Source organism: Alosa pseudoharengus, unplaced genomic scaffold, assembly GCF_046254945.1.
Source record: "Alosa pseudoharengus isolate Yale_2024_CS ecotype anadromous, Long Island Sound unplaced genomic scaffold, YU_APseudo_1.1 YU_APseudo_1.1_scf_22, whole genome shotgun sequence".
NCBI classification, from domain to species: Eukaryota; Metazoa; Chordata; class Actinopteri; order Clupeiformes; family Clupeidae; genus Alosa; species Alosa pseudoharengus.
In genome coordinates this window covers 13,793,004-13,810,063 of record NW_027468680.1, presented here as the reverse complement: position 1 = coordinate 13,810,063, position 17,060 = coordinate 13,793,004, and the positions used below count along the sequence as shown (strand labels likewise).

The following is a 17,060-nucleotide window of genomic DNA, read 5'->3' as shown; positions in this document are numbered from 1 at the left end:
TACATGGCATATACATCACAACTTTATTAAACCTCATTTTGTAAATATGCTGCATCATTTGAGCCAGGATAAAAATAATATCAGCTGCAGTAAAGATATTTGCAAACGTTAATAAAACAAAATTTATTTACATCAAATATATCACCATTGTATTTTACATTATGTTGAAAAATCAGAGAGGCTTTCTACTCTGGCTTCAAAATATTTTGCCCAGATATATCTAAAGTCTTTTAAATACAAGTGATATTTTCTTTAGCATATTTTCTTTTTAAGCCAACAAAGTTCTGCAACATTCATTATAGCCATATGGATTGTATTATACTGTATCATTGTTGCTACAACTTAATAATGAATGCATATTATTGATATATAATTGAATGGTTTCTGAGTAATCATTGTAAATTGTGTTAAGATAGAGAACCACACCCATTAGTAATGCACATTAAAAAGACAACAGTCTATCTTTTCAATCTCATAGATTCTACTACAGGTTTTGGCAGTGGATGAACACTTACATGTGACATGATTTGCTCTCAACAAAGACAACAAATTGTATTTGTTAATAAATTAAAGCTGCACACCTTTACAGTATCTGTAATAGGCCTGCGTATGGTCATGTAAGTCAACTGAAAAACAAGTATGAAAAGTAATATAACGTTACTATGAACTGGTGCACAAATGCAGACCTCTTGAGATCATTTCCCAGAGTGTTCCTCAGTGGAGTGTTTGATTACACGTGTCTCTGTGGTTACACTGCTCACAACAATACTTTCTGCTGGCAATGGCATCTCTCTACTTTCAAAAAAATGCATTTTTTCTTTATGCACTATGTCTCGTAAAGTTTGAGAGGACGAAGCTGCTGTATGGCTGATGGGCTCCCCAGAGTCAGCTTCAAGCATGCACGTTTTCTGTGTTATGATCACTGTCTCCATGTTCTCACCTGACATCTCCTTGATCACATGCTTCTCAACCACTATGCTATCCCCTTGCAACGTGCTGGTTTCGTTCATTGACCATGGTGTAGACGTGGTTTTAATGATAACTTGCTCAACAGGCAGGGACTGAACAGTATGACTCAGAATTGTCGCTTTCTGTGTGTCTGGTATGGCTTGTACATTTGATGTGATGATATGGATTGCCCCTGACTCTTGTTTTAGTGTGTCAATAGATGAACTGTCAGAGGAGAAGGAAATGTTAACTTTCTCTGGCAGATCAGGCTCCATAGATATAAGCTCAGTTCTGGCAGTAGAGGTAATCATTTTAGCTGTTACATCCCCTGTGCCAGTGGAGATTGACTCAGCATATTTTACTGTCACTTTTGTTGGTGAAAACAATGAAGGTGCAATCTGTTCTGTTGTTGGCGCAGAGCTTTCATCAGCAAAGGCATCAGATGACCTCACTGAAGATGTTATACTGATCTCATTCTCCAAATTGTCACTTTCAGTGTTTTGTTCTTGTTCCTCACTAGGTTTTATGGTTTCTTTCTCTGTAAGTTTAACAGATTTGGTTGGCGAGGGGAATTTAGGGAATTTGAACCAGCTTCCTTTTTCAGAGCTTGGATCTGGGTCCTTGGTATCCTGTAATTTCTGTTCTGTCTGAAGCTCTAATATCTGCTCTTCCTTAACAATCTCTTTTACAGTCCCATTGGTCTTTGCTACTGAATCACTATCCTTTGATGCCTGAAGAATGCCTGAATCACTATCCTTTGATGCCTCTGTGGATGCTTCCACATATTGTTCCACCACACAAGCAGCAGGCTTCAGTTCTCCTTCATCTGGTTGAGAGGCTCCTTTTGGCTCGTCTGTTTCATCTAATGTGGGGACATGGAATTCAACATCAAAGCCCCGAAGAACATCCTGAATTGTTGGTAAAGTGAACTTAGGTGATTTGTCTGTTACCTGTGTGTTCTCTTTGTCTCCTTCCAGAGGGTCCTCCTGGGGTTTGACCTCAGTAGGTGTTGCAGAATCTTCTTCAGATTTTGCCTTTGAAAGGCTAAGCTTAGGCATTTTGAAAGTGGGTAATTTAAATTTGCTTGGTGAGCTTAAAACTTTGCTGTCTCCTGACTGTGTTGAAACTTCACTATCTGGGGCAACTGTTCCTTCAACTGCTGGAACATCAGTTTCAGTGCTGATCATCACTGATGAACTGTCTATCTCAGGAACCGTAACTTTAGCCTCGATGTTAGGTCTTTGGGTAGTGGTACCAAATTTGGGCAGTTTAATAGTTGGGAGTTTGAATTTACTTGGAGACCCCCCGACAACAGCCTCACCTTTGGGCTCTGTTTCTTGGATCTTCACACTTACTTCTGGTTCTACACTTCCCTCGGGTAAAGTAACATCTGCACTAGGTAGTGTCACATCGACCTCAGGGGCTTTAACTGCAGTTTTGGAAAAAACAAATTTAGGAAAGGACATTCTTGTCTTAACCTCCTTAGCTTCAACATTAACATCACTGCTGGTCAAGTCTACAGTCACTTCAGATGCAGGCGTATTGATGTCTGCATCAACAGATTTAACTTCAGCTGTTCCTTGTGGCAGAGAAGGATCAACAGTAACTTCCCCAGCACCCTTTAATGTAGCCCCTCCAAATGTAGGTAGTTTAAATGTTGGTAGTTTGAATTTTGTGGGGGAGGAAGCAGCAGTTTCTCCATCTGGACTTTTAACATCTAATGTAACATCTTGTATCTCAGCAATACCCTCTGGCTTTGAAACATCATCTTGTGGGGTCTTTCCATCAATCACAGAAGATTTGACTTCTGGTTTAGAAAAAGTAAATTTGGGGAAAGAGAAGCCAGGTTTCCTTGCAGTCACATCAACCTTCGGTACATCTACTCTAGTTTCAACTGATGAATCCTCAACATCTCTTTCCATGTCCACTTTGCCTTCTGGTAGAGAAATTTCCCCTTCTGGCTTTAGTACTTCAGAGCCTTTGACCTTTGGGAGTGATACTCCAAATTTGGGTAATTTGAACGTACTCCCTTGTCCATCTGTCCCCACTCCTACTGTCTGCACATCAACATCTGCATCATGTCCTTGTGTACTCGTTACTTTAATATCAATCGAAACAGGCTCCCCAGAAACTTGCAGTTCATTGTCTGGTATATCTTTCCCTCTCACCTGCACATCTGTATCATGTGACTCCACTTTTGGAACTGTTCCTCCAAATCTGGGGAATTTGATTGTGGGAAGTTTAAATTTTGATGGTGATCCACTAACAGTTGCTGCCTTCACTTCATCCTCAAGTTCACTGTCTGGCTTCTTTTCTTCTTCGGACTGTTTGGCTTCTTTAACCTCTACATTTCCCTCTGACAGAGAAATGTCTGCTTTTGGTAGAGAGGTATCTACTTCAGAGGTCCTATCTGATTTTGAAAACCCAAACCTGGGAAATGAAAAGCTTGATTTTTTTACAGTGACATCAATCCCCTTTGAATCCACTGCTGGTAAGTCTACTTTTACTTTAGTTGAAGAACTTTCCACCTCAGTACTAGCCACTTTCACTTCTATTGCCCCCTCTGGTAAAGTAATGTCAGCATCGGCCTTCGTTTCATTAGCCTCAGGGCCTTTTACTCTAGGTAATCCCATTCCAAATTTTGGGAGTTTGAGCTTGCTTTCTTGTCTCTCAACATCCACCCCCCTTGTCTTCATGTCCACATCAGCTGTTGTGGTTTTGATAGCTACGCTTGGGCCTGTAATAGCAACAGACAATGGTCCTCCTTTCCCTTCTGAGTCTGGTACATTGATATCTGTTCCTTTAATACTAGCATCTAGATGTTCTATTTCGGCAGTTACCTTTGGAGCTGTAACACCAAATTTAGGAAATTTAATTGTGGGGAGTTTAAATTTTGATGGTGATTCAGAAATGTTTGTGTCTTTCAGTTCAATGTCACCCTCAGAAACTTGAACACCTGCTCCAGAGTCCTTGACCTCTATGGCTCCTTCAGGAAGAGAAACATCTGCTTCTGGAAGAGTCACATCAACATCTGGAGCCTTCACAATTGGTTTTGACAGACCAAATTTGGGGAATGAAAAGCTTGGTCTCTTTGATTTAACATCAAGACCTTTGGAATCCACTTCAGGTATTTCTGCTTTCACTTCAGCTGATGGTGCTTCAACATACATTTTTCCTTCTGGAATAGAAGGATCCAAATCTGATTTTGAAACACTTACATCAATTTCAGGACCTTTCACTTTTTGCAAAGTGATTCCAAATTTTGGAAGTTTGAACTTGCCTCCTTGTCCTTCAATGTCATGCCCTTCAGCCTGTATATCCACTGGTTGGCCTTTAACATCAGCAGTTGGAACTTCCATGGACACTTTCAGTTCAGCCTCTGTTTCACTGACTTCAGGTGCTTTCAAATCAACATCCATCTCACCCTTTGGTGCTGAAACTCCAATCTTAGGGAATTTGAATGTAGGAAGTTTGAATTTTGTTGGTGAAGTGATTGTACTTGTATCTTTCAGTTGAATGTCTCCCTCTGTATCCTTCACATTAAGCTCAGTTTCCTTGACTTCCACTTTTCCTTCTGGTAGTGAAATATCAACTTCTGGAAGATTGGTATCCACTTCTGTAGCTTTAATGTCTGGTTTTGACAATCCAAACTTTGGGAATGAAAAACCTGATCTCTTCATCTTTATATCAATACCCTTGGAATCCACCACAGATAGTTCAATTTTACCTTCAGACAAAGAAGCTTCTGCATCGGCTTTTCCCTCAGGCAAAGAGACATCCATGTCTGGTTTTGAGACACTCAGATCAATTTCAGGGCCTTTCACTTTTGGCAGTGAGATTCCAAACTTAGGGAGTTTCAACTTGCTCTCTGGTACTTCAGGTCCCTCTGCTTGTCCATGCACATCTATTGATGGAGCTTGTGCATCAATGTTTTCAATTTTGAGATCCACCTCTGGAACATCCCCTGAAACTTTAAGCTCAGCATCTGGTAAACTGACCTCAGGCGCCTTCACGTCAATATCTATTCTAGGTGCTTCTACGGAACCTTTTGAGGCTGAAACTCCAATCTTGGGCAATTTGAATGTTGGGAGCTTGAATTTTGTTGGCGAGGCATGAATATTTGTGTCCTTATGTTGAAGATCTCCCTCTGGAATTTTAGCATCAATCTCTGGGCCTTTTATTTCCATTTTCCCCTCTGGTAGAGACATGTCAACTTCTGGGAGATTTGCATCTATTTCAGGAACTTTAACATCTGATTTTGAGAACCCAAACTTTGGGAAAATCTCTGGCCCTTTGATGTCTACTTTCCCCTCAGGTAGTGATGTATCAACTTCTGGGAGATTGACATCAATGTTGGGAGTTTTAACATCAGGTTTTGACCATCCAAACTTTGGGAATGAAAAGCTTGGCCTCTTAACTTTTACATCAATAGCCTTGGAATCAACTCCAGGTATCTCAGCCTTCACTTCAGGTAATGAAGCATCAACATCTACTTTTCCCTCAGGCAACGAGACATCCAAATCAGGTTTTGAGACACTCATGTCAAACTCAGGAGCTTTCACTTTTGGTAAAGAGATTCCAAAATTGGGAAGTTTGTACTTGTTTCCCTGTCCATCAACCTCAGGTCCTTCTGTGTCTGTACTGACTTTTTGACCTTTGAGATCTACCTCTGGAACATCCCCTGAAACCTTAAGCTCGGCATCTGGTAAACTGACCTCAGGTGCCTTTACATCAATTTCTAGTTCAGGTGTCTGCACTGGCCCTTTAGGTGCTGAAACTCCAATCTTGGGCAATTTGAATGTTGGGAGTTTGTATTTTGATGGTGAAATGTGAATATTTGCACTCTGAACATCTTCCTCTGGAATCTCAGCATCAATCTCTGGCTCTTTGATCTCCACTTTTCCCTCTGGTAGAGACATGTCAACTTCTGGGACATTGACATCGATATCAGTAGCTTTAACATCTGGTTTTGACCATCCAAACTTAGGGAATGAAAAGCCTGGCCTCTTAACTTTTACATCAATAGCCTTGGAATCAACTCCAGGTATCTCAGCCTTCACCTCAGGTAATGGAGCATCAACATCTACTTTTCCCTCAGGCAACGAGACATCCAAATCAGGTTTTGAGACACTCATGTCAAACTCAGGAGCTTTCACTTTTGGTAAAGAGATTCCAAAATTGGGAAGTTTGAACTTATTTCCCTGTCCATCAACCTCAGGTCCTTCTGTGTCTGTACTGACTTTTTGACCTTTGAGATCTACCTTTGGAACACCCCCTGAAACCTTAAGCTCGGCATCTGGTAAACTGACCTCAGGTGCCTTTACATCAATTTCTAGTTCAGGTGTCTGCACTGGCCCTTTAGGTGCTGAAACTCCAATCTTGGGCAATTTGAATGTTGGGAGTTTGTATTTTGATGGTGAAATGTGAATATTTGCACTCTGAACATCTTCCTCTGGAATCTCAGCATCAATCTCTGGCTCTTTGATCTCCACTTTTCCCTCTGGTAGAGACATGTCAACTTCTGGGACATTGACATCGATATCAGTAGCTTTAACATCTGGTTTTGACCATCCAAACTTAGGGAATGAAAAGCTTGGCCTCTTAACTTTTACATCAATAGCCTTGGAATCAACTCCAGGTATCTCAGCCTTCACCTCAGGTAATGGAGCATCAACATCTACTTTTCCCTCAGGCAACGAGACATCCAAATCAGGTTTTGAGACACTCATGTCAAACTCAGGAGCTTTCACTTTTGGTAAAGAGATTCCAAAATTGGGAAGTTTGAACTTATTTCCCTGTCCATCAACCTCAGGTCCTTCTGTGTCTGTACTGACTTTTTGACCTTTGAGATCTACCTCTGGAACATCCCCTGAAACCTTAAGCTCGGCATCTGGTAAACTGACCCCAGGTGCCTTTACATCAATTTCTAGTTCAGGTGTCTGCACTGGCCCTTTAGGTGCTGAAACTCCAATCTTGGGCAATTTGAATGTTGGGAGTTTGTATTTTGATGGTGAAATGTGAATATTTGCACTCTGAACATCTTCCTCTGGAATCTCAGCATCAATCTCTGGCTCTTTGATCTCCACTTTTCCCTCTGGTAGAGACATGTCAACTTCTGGGACATTGACATCGATATCAGTAGCTTTAACATCTGGTTTTGACCATCCAAACTTAGGGAATGAAAAGCTTGGCCTCTTAACTTTTACATCAATAGCCTTGGAATCAATTCCAGGTATCTCAGCCTTCACCTCAGGTAATGGAGCATCAACATCTACTTTTCCCTCAGGCAACGAGACATCCAAATCAGGTTTTGAGACACTCATGTCAAACTCAGGAGCTTTCACTTTTGGTAAAGAGATTCCAAAATTGGGAAGTTTGAACTTATTTCCCTGTCCATCAACCTCAGGTCCTTCTGTGTCTGTACTGACTTTTTGACCTTTGAGATCTACCTCTGGAACATCCCCTGAAACCTTAAGCTCGGCATCTGGTAAACTGACCTCAGGTGCCTTTACATCAATTTCTAGTTCAGGTGTCTGCACTGGCCCTTTAGGTGCTGAAACTCCAATCTTGGGCAATTTGAATGTTGGGAGTTTGTATTTTGATGGTGAAATGTGAATATTTGCACTCTGAACATCTTCCTCTGGAATCTCCGCATCAATCTGTGGCTCTTTGATCTCCACTTTTCCCTCTGGTAGAGACATGTCAACTTCTGGGACACTGACATCGATATCAGGAGCTTTAACATCTGGTTTTGACAATCCAAATTTAGGGAATGAAAAACTTGGTCTTTTCATTTTTACATCGATACTCTTGGAATCTTTAACTTCAATGCTTCCCTCTGGAATTTTACCATGAATTTCTGGCTCTTTCACCTCAGCTTTCAGAAGGCTGACATCAAGTTCTGTGCCCTTAACTTCAGGTTTTGAGAATCCAAATTTGGGAAATGAAAAACCTGGTTTCTTTGCTTTTATGTCAGTGTCTTTCAGATTAAGATCAGGTACATCTCCCTTTGCTTCAACAAGTGAAGTTTCGATGTCTGTTGTGCCTCTTGAAAGGGAAATATCCAAATCTGTCTTAGAAAAATGCACATCTACTTCAGGACCTTTCACGCTTGGTAAAGATATTCCAAATTTTGGAAGCTTCAACTTGCTTCCTTGGCCCTCAGTGTCAGATACTCTCATATCTGTGTCAGTGTCTGTATCCATCCCGTGGCCTTCAACATCAACTTCTGGCATATCTCCTAAAATTGTTAGTTCAGCATGGGTCAGACTGACTTCAGGTGCATTGACATCAATATCAACAGTAGGGATCTCTGCTATTCCTTTGGGTGCAGACACTCCAATCTTAGGGAATTTAATTGTGGGAAGTTTGAATTTTGTTGGTGAAGTAACATTGATATCTTTCAATTGAGCCTCTCCCTCTGGAACCTTAACATCAAGATCTGGCTGTGTAACTTCTACTTTTCCTTCTGGGATGTCAACATCTGGAGCCTTAACCTCTGCTTTTGAAAATCCAAACTTTGGGAATGAAAAACTTGGTCTCTTCATTTTTAAATCAAGACCTTTGGAATCTACTCCAGGCATTTCTACTTTTCCTTGAGGTAGAGTAACATCGACGTCAACTTTTCCTTCAGGCAGAGAAACATCCAAATCTGATTTTGGGGCACTAACATGGACTTCAGGACCTTCAAGTTTGGTTAAAGTTAAGGCCATGTTTCCCTCTGCCTCTGGTACTTTTGTTTCTACAGCCACATCTATTGAATGTACCTCCAACTCCACACCTGATCCTTCGCCATCAAAAGCTGGAACTTTTCCTGAAACATTCAGTTCAGTTTCTGGTAGGCTTGCCTGTGGTGTTTTTACATCTATATCCACTTCTGGAACTTCTACCACACCTTTAGATGCTGAAACACCAATCTTGGGTAGTTTGAAAGTAGGGAGTTTGAATTTTGTTGGAGATCCCATTCCAGTACCATCTTTTAATTTGATGTCTTCCGGAACATTAACATCAACTTTTGGCTCCATGACCTCCCCTTCTGTAAGAGAGACATCAACCTTTGCAAGAGTGACATCAACATCTGGAGATTTAATGTCTGGTTTTGAGAATCCAAATTTTGGGAATGATATCCTTCGTTTTTTAAGTTTAGCTTCTGCTTGTGGCAGTTCTGTGTCAATAGTGGGCGATGTGATTTCAGGATCTGGTACAGATATATCAACATCTGGTCTGGGCCTTGGGGGATCAAAAGAAGGCAATTTTCCAGATGTAGAGATAGTGGCTTCACCAGACACACCAGAGGTCATTTCTGTTCCTGTAATATCTATGTTTGTTTTTGAAGCAGTCAGGCTTATTGATGGTAAATTCAAGTTGCTTGATATCTGGGAACCTTCAACTTCATTTGTAATCTTTGGTAATGACACCTTAATATCAGGTTTTTCCATCAATATTCCTGGTGTCTTGGCAGACAGGGACAAATCAATAGATGGGGCAGTTACTTCTGATGGCACAGGCATAGTTATGTCATCTTCTACCCCGGATAACTTTACTTCTGGAGACTTAATATCAGCAATTGGGTCTGCTATGTCAGCTTTTTGTTTTGTGACTCCAACCCCAATTTTTGGCATTTTGAAAGTAGGAAGTTTGAATTTGCTTGGTGAACTTGACAGGGTTGCACTATCCTTTAGTTCTACATCTGGGACTTTAATATCCAAATCTGTCTCTTTATCACCAATTTTCTGCTCAGCTTTTGGTGAAGTGATTTCTAAACTACCATGTAGTATTGAATCATCTTTGATCTTCACTTCCCCATCTAACAGAGAAATGTCTAGCTTTGGTGCAACATCAGTTTCAGTTGCCTTGATCTCTGATTTTGCATGTCCAAATTTTGGAAATGACATCTTGGGCATCTTAAATTTGATGTCAGTTTCTTTACTTTCTAAATGACCAATATCTGTCTCTGCTTCAAGAGATTGTGTTTTAATTTCAACATCAGGAGATTGGATTTCTGATTTTCCCCTTGACAAAGAAACGCCACCATCTGGTTTTGATACACTCATGCTTATTTCAGGCCCTTTGACCTTTGGTAGTGAGATTCCAAATTTGGGCATTTTGAACTTATTTCCTTCAGTGTTTTTTGGATCCAGCTCATGTGACTCCATTTTGATATCTGGTAAATCTATTTTTGCCTCCACATCAGCAGAGGAGATGTTAACATTTCCACTTGAAGAGAGGTGGAGTTCCTTTGTAGGAACATCTCCAGATACGGATAGATCATGTTCTTGGACGATCACTTCTAGAATTTCTTCCTCAGGTATAGTATTAACCACATCTGCATCCATCCCTTCTGTTTGAAGTTTTGGGGGAGACATCCCAAATTTATGGAATTTAAGTGTGGGCAGTTTGAATTTTGTTGGCGAGCTGCTGATACTTTTATCCTTTGGTGCTGCTTCACCCTCAAGTGTTTTAATGTCTGTCTCTGAGACTTTTGCATCCACACTTGCAGTAGTGATGTCTACTTTTGGAGGTTCCACATCCACATCTGATCCCTTTGATTCAGACCGAGAAAAACTGAATTTTGGAAATGAAATCCGTCTTTTCTTAAGTTTTGTGTCACTCACCTTGGCCTCAACCTCAACATTAGTATCTGTGTCTGCACTTCCACCTTTCAGATCAACTGATGGCAGCTCAACATCTACCTTTGGCATATCAATAGCTGCTTTCACAGAGGGAATATTAACATCTGATTGTTCAATATCTGCTTTCCCTTCCAGAGGTGAAATATCAGCATCTGCTTTTGGTACATTTATATCCATGTCAGGCCCTTTCATTTTGGGTACTGAGATTCCAAATGTAGGCAGTTTGAAACTTTTTCCATCTTGCACCTTTATTTCCATTTCTGGTGGCTCGGTTTTTCCCTCAACAGATAGTCCTTCAATCTTTTCTGTCTTAAGTTCATCTTTTGCTTGGGTTATCATAGATGGAATTTCCACTTCTGGCTGGGTGATGCTCAAATTCAGTTCAGGCTTTTTTATTTCAGTTGATGGAAGCTTGGGTCCCTCTATCTGACTTACTGTATCCCTGTATGGGACTGCAATGTCTGCACTTGGAATTGTATGCAGGTCAACAGTGGGTAGCTTCCCTGACACTGGAAGCTTGTGTTCTGGCAATTTTACCTCCAAGATTTCATCTTCATAGGTTTTTATTGCAGATTCTGTAGATACAATAGATTCAGGCAGGACCTTTTGGGGAGACATTGCAAAGTTGGGGAATTTAAGTGTGGGGAGTTTGAATTTAGTTGGGGAGCCAGTGATATTTTTATCTTTCAATGTAGTTTCACTTTCAGGGGCTGTGGCATCTATTTCTGTGTCTTTTGTGTTCAAACTTGTCTCTGGAAAACTTGCATCAACTTTTGGGGAGGTAATGCCCACCTCAGGCGCTTTAACTTCAGTTCTAGAGAAGCTGAATTTTGGAAATGATATTTTCCTTTTCTTTAATTTGATGTCCATATCCTTAGTCTCACTCTCAGGGACATAATTTTCCCCAACTGCACTTTTAACATCAATTGATTGTGTAACATCTTCCACCTCTGGTATGGTTACTTGGCATTCTGCACTTGGAGTCAGTACCTTAGCCTCAGGTGGTGATGAAGTGATGTCTGTTTTGGGTGTATCCATTACAGCTGTTTCAGTTCCTTTTACTTTTGGAGGAGAGATTCCAATTCCATGAATCTTTATGTCAGCAGTAGGAATATCTACTTCCGGTATGAAAATCTGACCTTCCTCCTTCACTTTTGAAGTTTTTATTTCTTCCTTAATTGACAGACCTTTAATGCCAATTTCTGGCTTCTGGATGTCCAATGAAACCGCTTGATGTGTTTTGGTCTTCACTTCATCACCAGCAGAGAACATTTTGGTATCCACTTTGACTTGGCTCTCATCCATTTTTGGAGGTGTTGTGGTTTGTTGTGGTAAATCAATTCCAGTATCAGGGAAGCGAATGTCAGGTTTTGCAATTCCAAAACTAGCCTTGGATTTCTTTATTTTCTTTGTTTTCTTGTCACGATTTTTCTTGTCAGCGGGAATTGTCTCTGTTTTCCCATCACTTATAAGAGTTGTACCTTTTATGTCTATATCAGCAGCTGAGGCGAAAGGTATTTGAATTTTTCTGTCAGTTGAATGAGACGGAGAAGTATCAGGTTTCTGAATTTCCTGGATCTCCAAACCAGACTTGACATCTGGCATTTGAACACTTGTTTTCATTATTGCCTCCATTCCTGGAATTTCTATGTCCTCACGTTTTGGTAGCTTATATTTAATTTCAGCTGATTTACCCTCCACAGTCATGCTCTTCAGTTCAGCTATAATAGATCTTGCCTTTGGTTTTGAGTCTTCGATGCGAGTTACAGTTATTGGTTCATGGTCATCAAAAGGTGGCAGTTCAACGTTTGGCAGTTTGATTGCTGTATCTTGGTGCTTCATTTCAATTATAGGTGTCATTACTGCTTCCATTGTATCATCAGGCAATTTGAGGCTCACGTCTGTCTTTGCTTCTGAGAGTTCAGGAGGGGATGTTTCAGCTGTTGCTAGAATCTTATCTGAATCGGGTGTGATTTCTTTGTGTGTATAAATTCCTGACATATCGATTCTTGGCAATTTGAATGTTGGTATTTTAGCAACAAGTGCTTTCACATCCTCAAGGTTGAATTCAATTTCTGTTCTTTTAGCCCGTATCTCATCAGTTAGTTTGGGATCATTACTCTCATCTATCTGTGGTAATTTCATTCCCTGAATTTGAAGTGCTGCAGCTGAGGTTACATCCTCCATACCTGGAATTTCCAGTTCCTCCCGATTTGGAAGTTGAAGTCCTTTATTATCCACTTTTATCATCTTTATTGTGTCAGAGAGATTTGACTCACAGATGTCCACTTTTGGCAGTTTGAACTCTGCTTTGATTTTGCCCTCGGTGGTACTGACATCTGCTAAGACTCTATCAATGCTTATTTCCATTGGTATCTCAGAAGCTCTAGGAACTTTTATGTCTACTGTATTATCCTCACCTTTATCGGTACATACATCTAGTGTGCTTGATTTAGGTTGGGAAATTACAGCTTTACATTTCAAATCACTGTCTGGTTTTAGGGCACTACTAGCACTAGCTCTGTCAGAGGTAAACTGAAGTCCATTTAATGCATCAAATGTCGACTTTGATGTTGCCATATCAGCCAAAGGACCTCTGGTTCGGATCCCATAGCTCTCGGGTTCTGGAATGTTAATTGTTTTATCTTTCCACTGCTTTTCACCTCCAATTCTTGGTGACTTCCTTAGCAAACCTATATCTGACATATCAAGTGAAACATCTACTTTTGGCATACTCATATCCATCTCTCCATGTCCCATGTTTTTTTCTGTTCTTCCTTGGGTTGTTGTCTGAGTATTGATGTTGATATCAGACTGATGATCACTGAAATCTGTGTGGGACATCACACTGGGACTCATTACAACGTTGTCATGGGTGGATGAATCCGAGGTCCTGATGCTAGTTGATTGGTCCTTTAGGCTCACTGGAGAGGATCTAGCTGGCTCTATCTGGCTCTCTTTCACAGTATCCATTAGATCTTTCCCCTGAATGTTTACTCTCAACTCCGACCTTTCAGTCTTTACACTTTCTGAGCTTATCTCTTTTGGACCGCTCTCGGCAAGAGCATCTGAAATATCGGTCGTCTTCAGGGCTTTATCCAGGGTGATTAACTCTACTCTGTGTAAGCCTGTCTCCATTTCAGGACCTGTTAAGCTTGGGAATGTGTATTCATCTCTGGCTTTAGTGGACTCTTGGCTTTTGGCATCCTCCTGCTCGACAACCTGAGGTTCACCTAGTAGTTGCATTTCTTCAGGAGACTGTATGTCTGTTCCGTCTTGCTCCACTTGGTACTCCACACCACCCAGATTCTCCATTGTTGGCTCCTCATCGTCTCTCGTTGGATGTTCTACTGACTTGCTTCTGAGTCCCTTCATCTTGACCTTCAGTTTGAGTCTCTTCTTCTTCTTTTCTTTTCCATCAGGGGATTTCAGTGGAGATTTGACTGGTGATTCGGTATCACTTGTTGTAGGGCTCATTTCCAGTTTCCTCTGCTCCTCTGCTTCAGATGTACTATGAGACCTTTTAAACCCCTTGCGACCTTTGCTAAAGGATGGAAATTTTGGCCATGAGATTCTGGCTTCTTGTCTCTTTGTCTTGCGTCCTCTCATTTTTGGAGAGCCTTCTTCACCCTGTGAGACGTGAAGATAACTTATGTTGTGAAGTACCAATTGGTTTATTCATGTAGTGTAATATACAATTTTAAATAATACTGTGGTTACACATTTACAATGGTTACCTCCAGTCGTGCTGCTTCTACATCTTCCTGGACTGTGGGTTCTGGTGGTTTGCGTCTCAGGCAGAACTCCATTTTATAAGCCTGGGCATGCTCAAGAATCTGAATGGCATCCTCATAGGACACATTATCGAAGTAAACTGTAGCACTTAAAATCTGATCCCCTGGAAAAGATGGAAGTTGTTTAATGTCATTGACATGGGGGTGGGTGCAGTCTATTGTACACATAGAAAGTAATAGTAATATGCACTGTACAAAACCATATCCAGTAAATTCATTATCGCTGCCTACCCTCTTTAACACGAAGGTGCTTTGAAGCTGGTGAGTCAGGCTTTAATTCCTTAATGAAGATTCCGTCCTTCCCTCCTCCTGTGACAACCAAGCCCTCAGCACAGGCCTCCTTTGCCGTTTTCACAAGCACTTCAGACTCCCCATTCTGCAGCTCAACAACAAAACAAAAACAACAACCAAAATATTTAAGAGAGAATCTTTTCCCATCTTTTACCATCACAGCTTTGTAAGATTATTGCTACCACTGGCCTGTATCATTACTTATGTATTATATGATAGTGAGACAAATTTTATTCTACCATCTTTGATTTGATTTCCCTCATGATGAATTGAAACCAGATATTTTCTTAGGTATTTGGGATGCAAGCACAACACTATTTAAGTCATTTTAAGAATATAATTTGATAGCACTGTTACTTCAGTTTTTCCTTCTAAATTAATTTACTTACCTCCATCTGGCTCATTTTCCCAGAGGAGCGTTTGTCAAACAGGGACCCGAAACCGACCTTCTTTCCTTTTTTGCCACTGCCAGTCTTGTGGAGAGGGTCATAAAAGTTGTCTTCACCCTTTCAAAAGAGATCAAAACCATTTCAAATATGCATTTAATACCATTATTCCGGGTCTTAAACTATTCCCATGCCTTCCCATTCAGAATATATTCTGAATCTTCAACCACAGTAAGAATGTAAGTGTACATTTGCCTATTGTAAGTGGGTGCATTTGCTTATTGAGTTGAGTGACTTTTATCCTTGTGAATTCATATCCTCAAACTTCACCTTTGATTTTTGACAAGTGATTAATTCATATTGTAAATGTTCTTATACTAACAAAGACAAAAGTAAGCTGGAAACATTAAAAAAAATCCCATTATGATGAGTACCTACAGGTTTCTCAATGTACTCTGCTGCTGGAAACTCCTCTACTGGGGAGGATCCCTGTGGGCGTGGTCTCTCCCCCTCTACAAACTCTGCTGGCTCCTCACATACCTAATGGTGCAAAGGGAAAACATGACAAATATAACAGACAAGCAGTGACTGACAACATAAACAATGGGAGTAAGTCCCTGAATATGAAGGCTCAGATCTTACTCATGATCATGGTACTTGATGTCTAGTTATACATACATGTTGTTACAGTATGTTTGGTAATTGTCATGATAGCCTTGACAATGCTATAACAGCCTAGATCTGTGCTAATAGCATCCATCTATTATAACATCCATAAGTCAGAACTGTCATGCTAGTCACCTATAATGATAACATGACGCTGATATGTCATGGTTATAGCAAATATCATAAAATTCTAGCATGGTGACACGTGTAATCTGTGTTAAGGCATTACAGAGGGTTCAAGTAGGTTAAGGGGTCCAGGTTGTCAAAATACTGTATGTACATATGTACTTTTTATAGAAATGTTTGTCCTTAATAAGCTGTATGCAGTTAGCTCACTGAATCATCTTCAGTTTCGCGCTCTGGTCCTCTCAGCCTTCTCCCGGCCCCTGGTCAAAACAATGTCAAAGAAATCCATTATCAGTCAATCCACAAACAGACATTTACTGTGCAGTTACACAGATGATTAGAATAACATGGTCATTGGGAAAGCTAAACATTTGCATTGCAAAGGATTTAATACTGGTGAAGTCAAAGTTTCTGCTTTCTTTTTGAGGCTGAATTATCTTGCCAGCCTTAAAAAGTAATGATAGAAGGCATATTAGAGTATAATTTCCGAAGGGCATGATTTTGTCTGCCTTCTTTGATAGCGTCGGCAAAAAACAGCGCAGGGCAGCATGAGATCATTGGAGGTTGGAGGCTCTTCCTGGAAAGAGCTCCCAGAGGGCCCTGCCTGTTTCCGGAGCTGCCTGTAAAGTGAAACTGAGTATTGATCGACCCCATCATCTTACTGCAAACAGGGAGGCCTTAGCTGTCTTAGGCAGACAGAGGGAGTGTGGTGCCATATTTGATACAGTGTTATTGATATCAGTGGAGAGAGATATATATCTTAACAAAATCATGTTCTTCCCCAAAGAACACACCAGAATATAAAAGTAATTCTAATTTTTAGATCCAATATCGCTTGTCAGTTGGTCTATCTTTAAAACTGTCTTGTACTTAATAGAACACACTCAAATTCAGCTTGCAGCATCCTTGTATAAATATATACAATATATACCAGTATACACAGTGATTGAATTACTTTTTTATCAATAATTTCTCTAAGGAAAAATATAAGACATACAGGGCCAGATGTACTAACGCTTTTGCGCCCACTTCAGGCGTATTTGTTTCGCAACATGCGTGTAAAATCATTGCGAGGTAAACAGGCCGCAATGATGTTAAAGCGCAAACTGCCTGTCGCAAGAGTTGAAAATGGCACATTGCGTTTTTCGTGTTATGCATATGATAGATCCAGGGGAAAGTGGGAGTTGGAGCGTAAAAAGATGGAAGGGGAAGCGTAA

The 17,060-nt window shown here is 40.6% G+C and overlaps 1 protein-coding gene across 1 annotated transcript; it reads right to left on the bottom strand.

The window, feature by feature from the left end:
- Window positions 1-57: 57 nt before the first annotated feature.
- LOC143139551 (uncharacterized) lies at window positions 58-16,559 on the bottom strand. The gene is made up of 6 exons (XM_076300130.1): window positions 16,506-16,559; window positions 15,490-15,591; window positions 15,055-15,171; window positions 14,606-14,756; window positions 14,318-14,478; window positions 58-14,210 (listed from the first exon to the last, which is right to left on the bottom strand). The coding sequence occupies exons 1-6, from the start codon at window positions 16,557-16,559 to the stop codon at window positions 696-698; spliced, it is 14,100 nt and encodes a 4,699-aa protein (XP_076156245.1). The 3' UTR covers window positions 58-695.
- Between the last annotated feature and the right edge of the window lie 501 nt (window positions 16,560-17,060).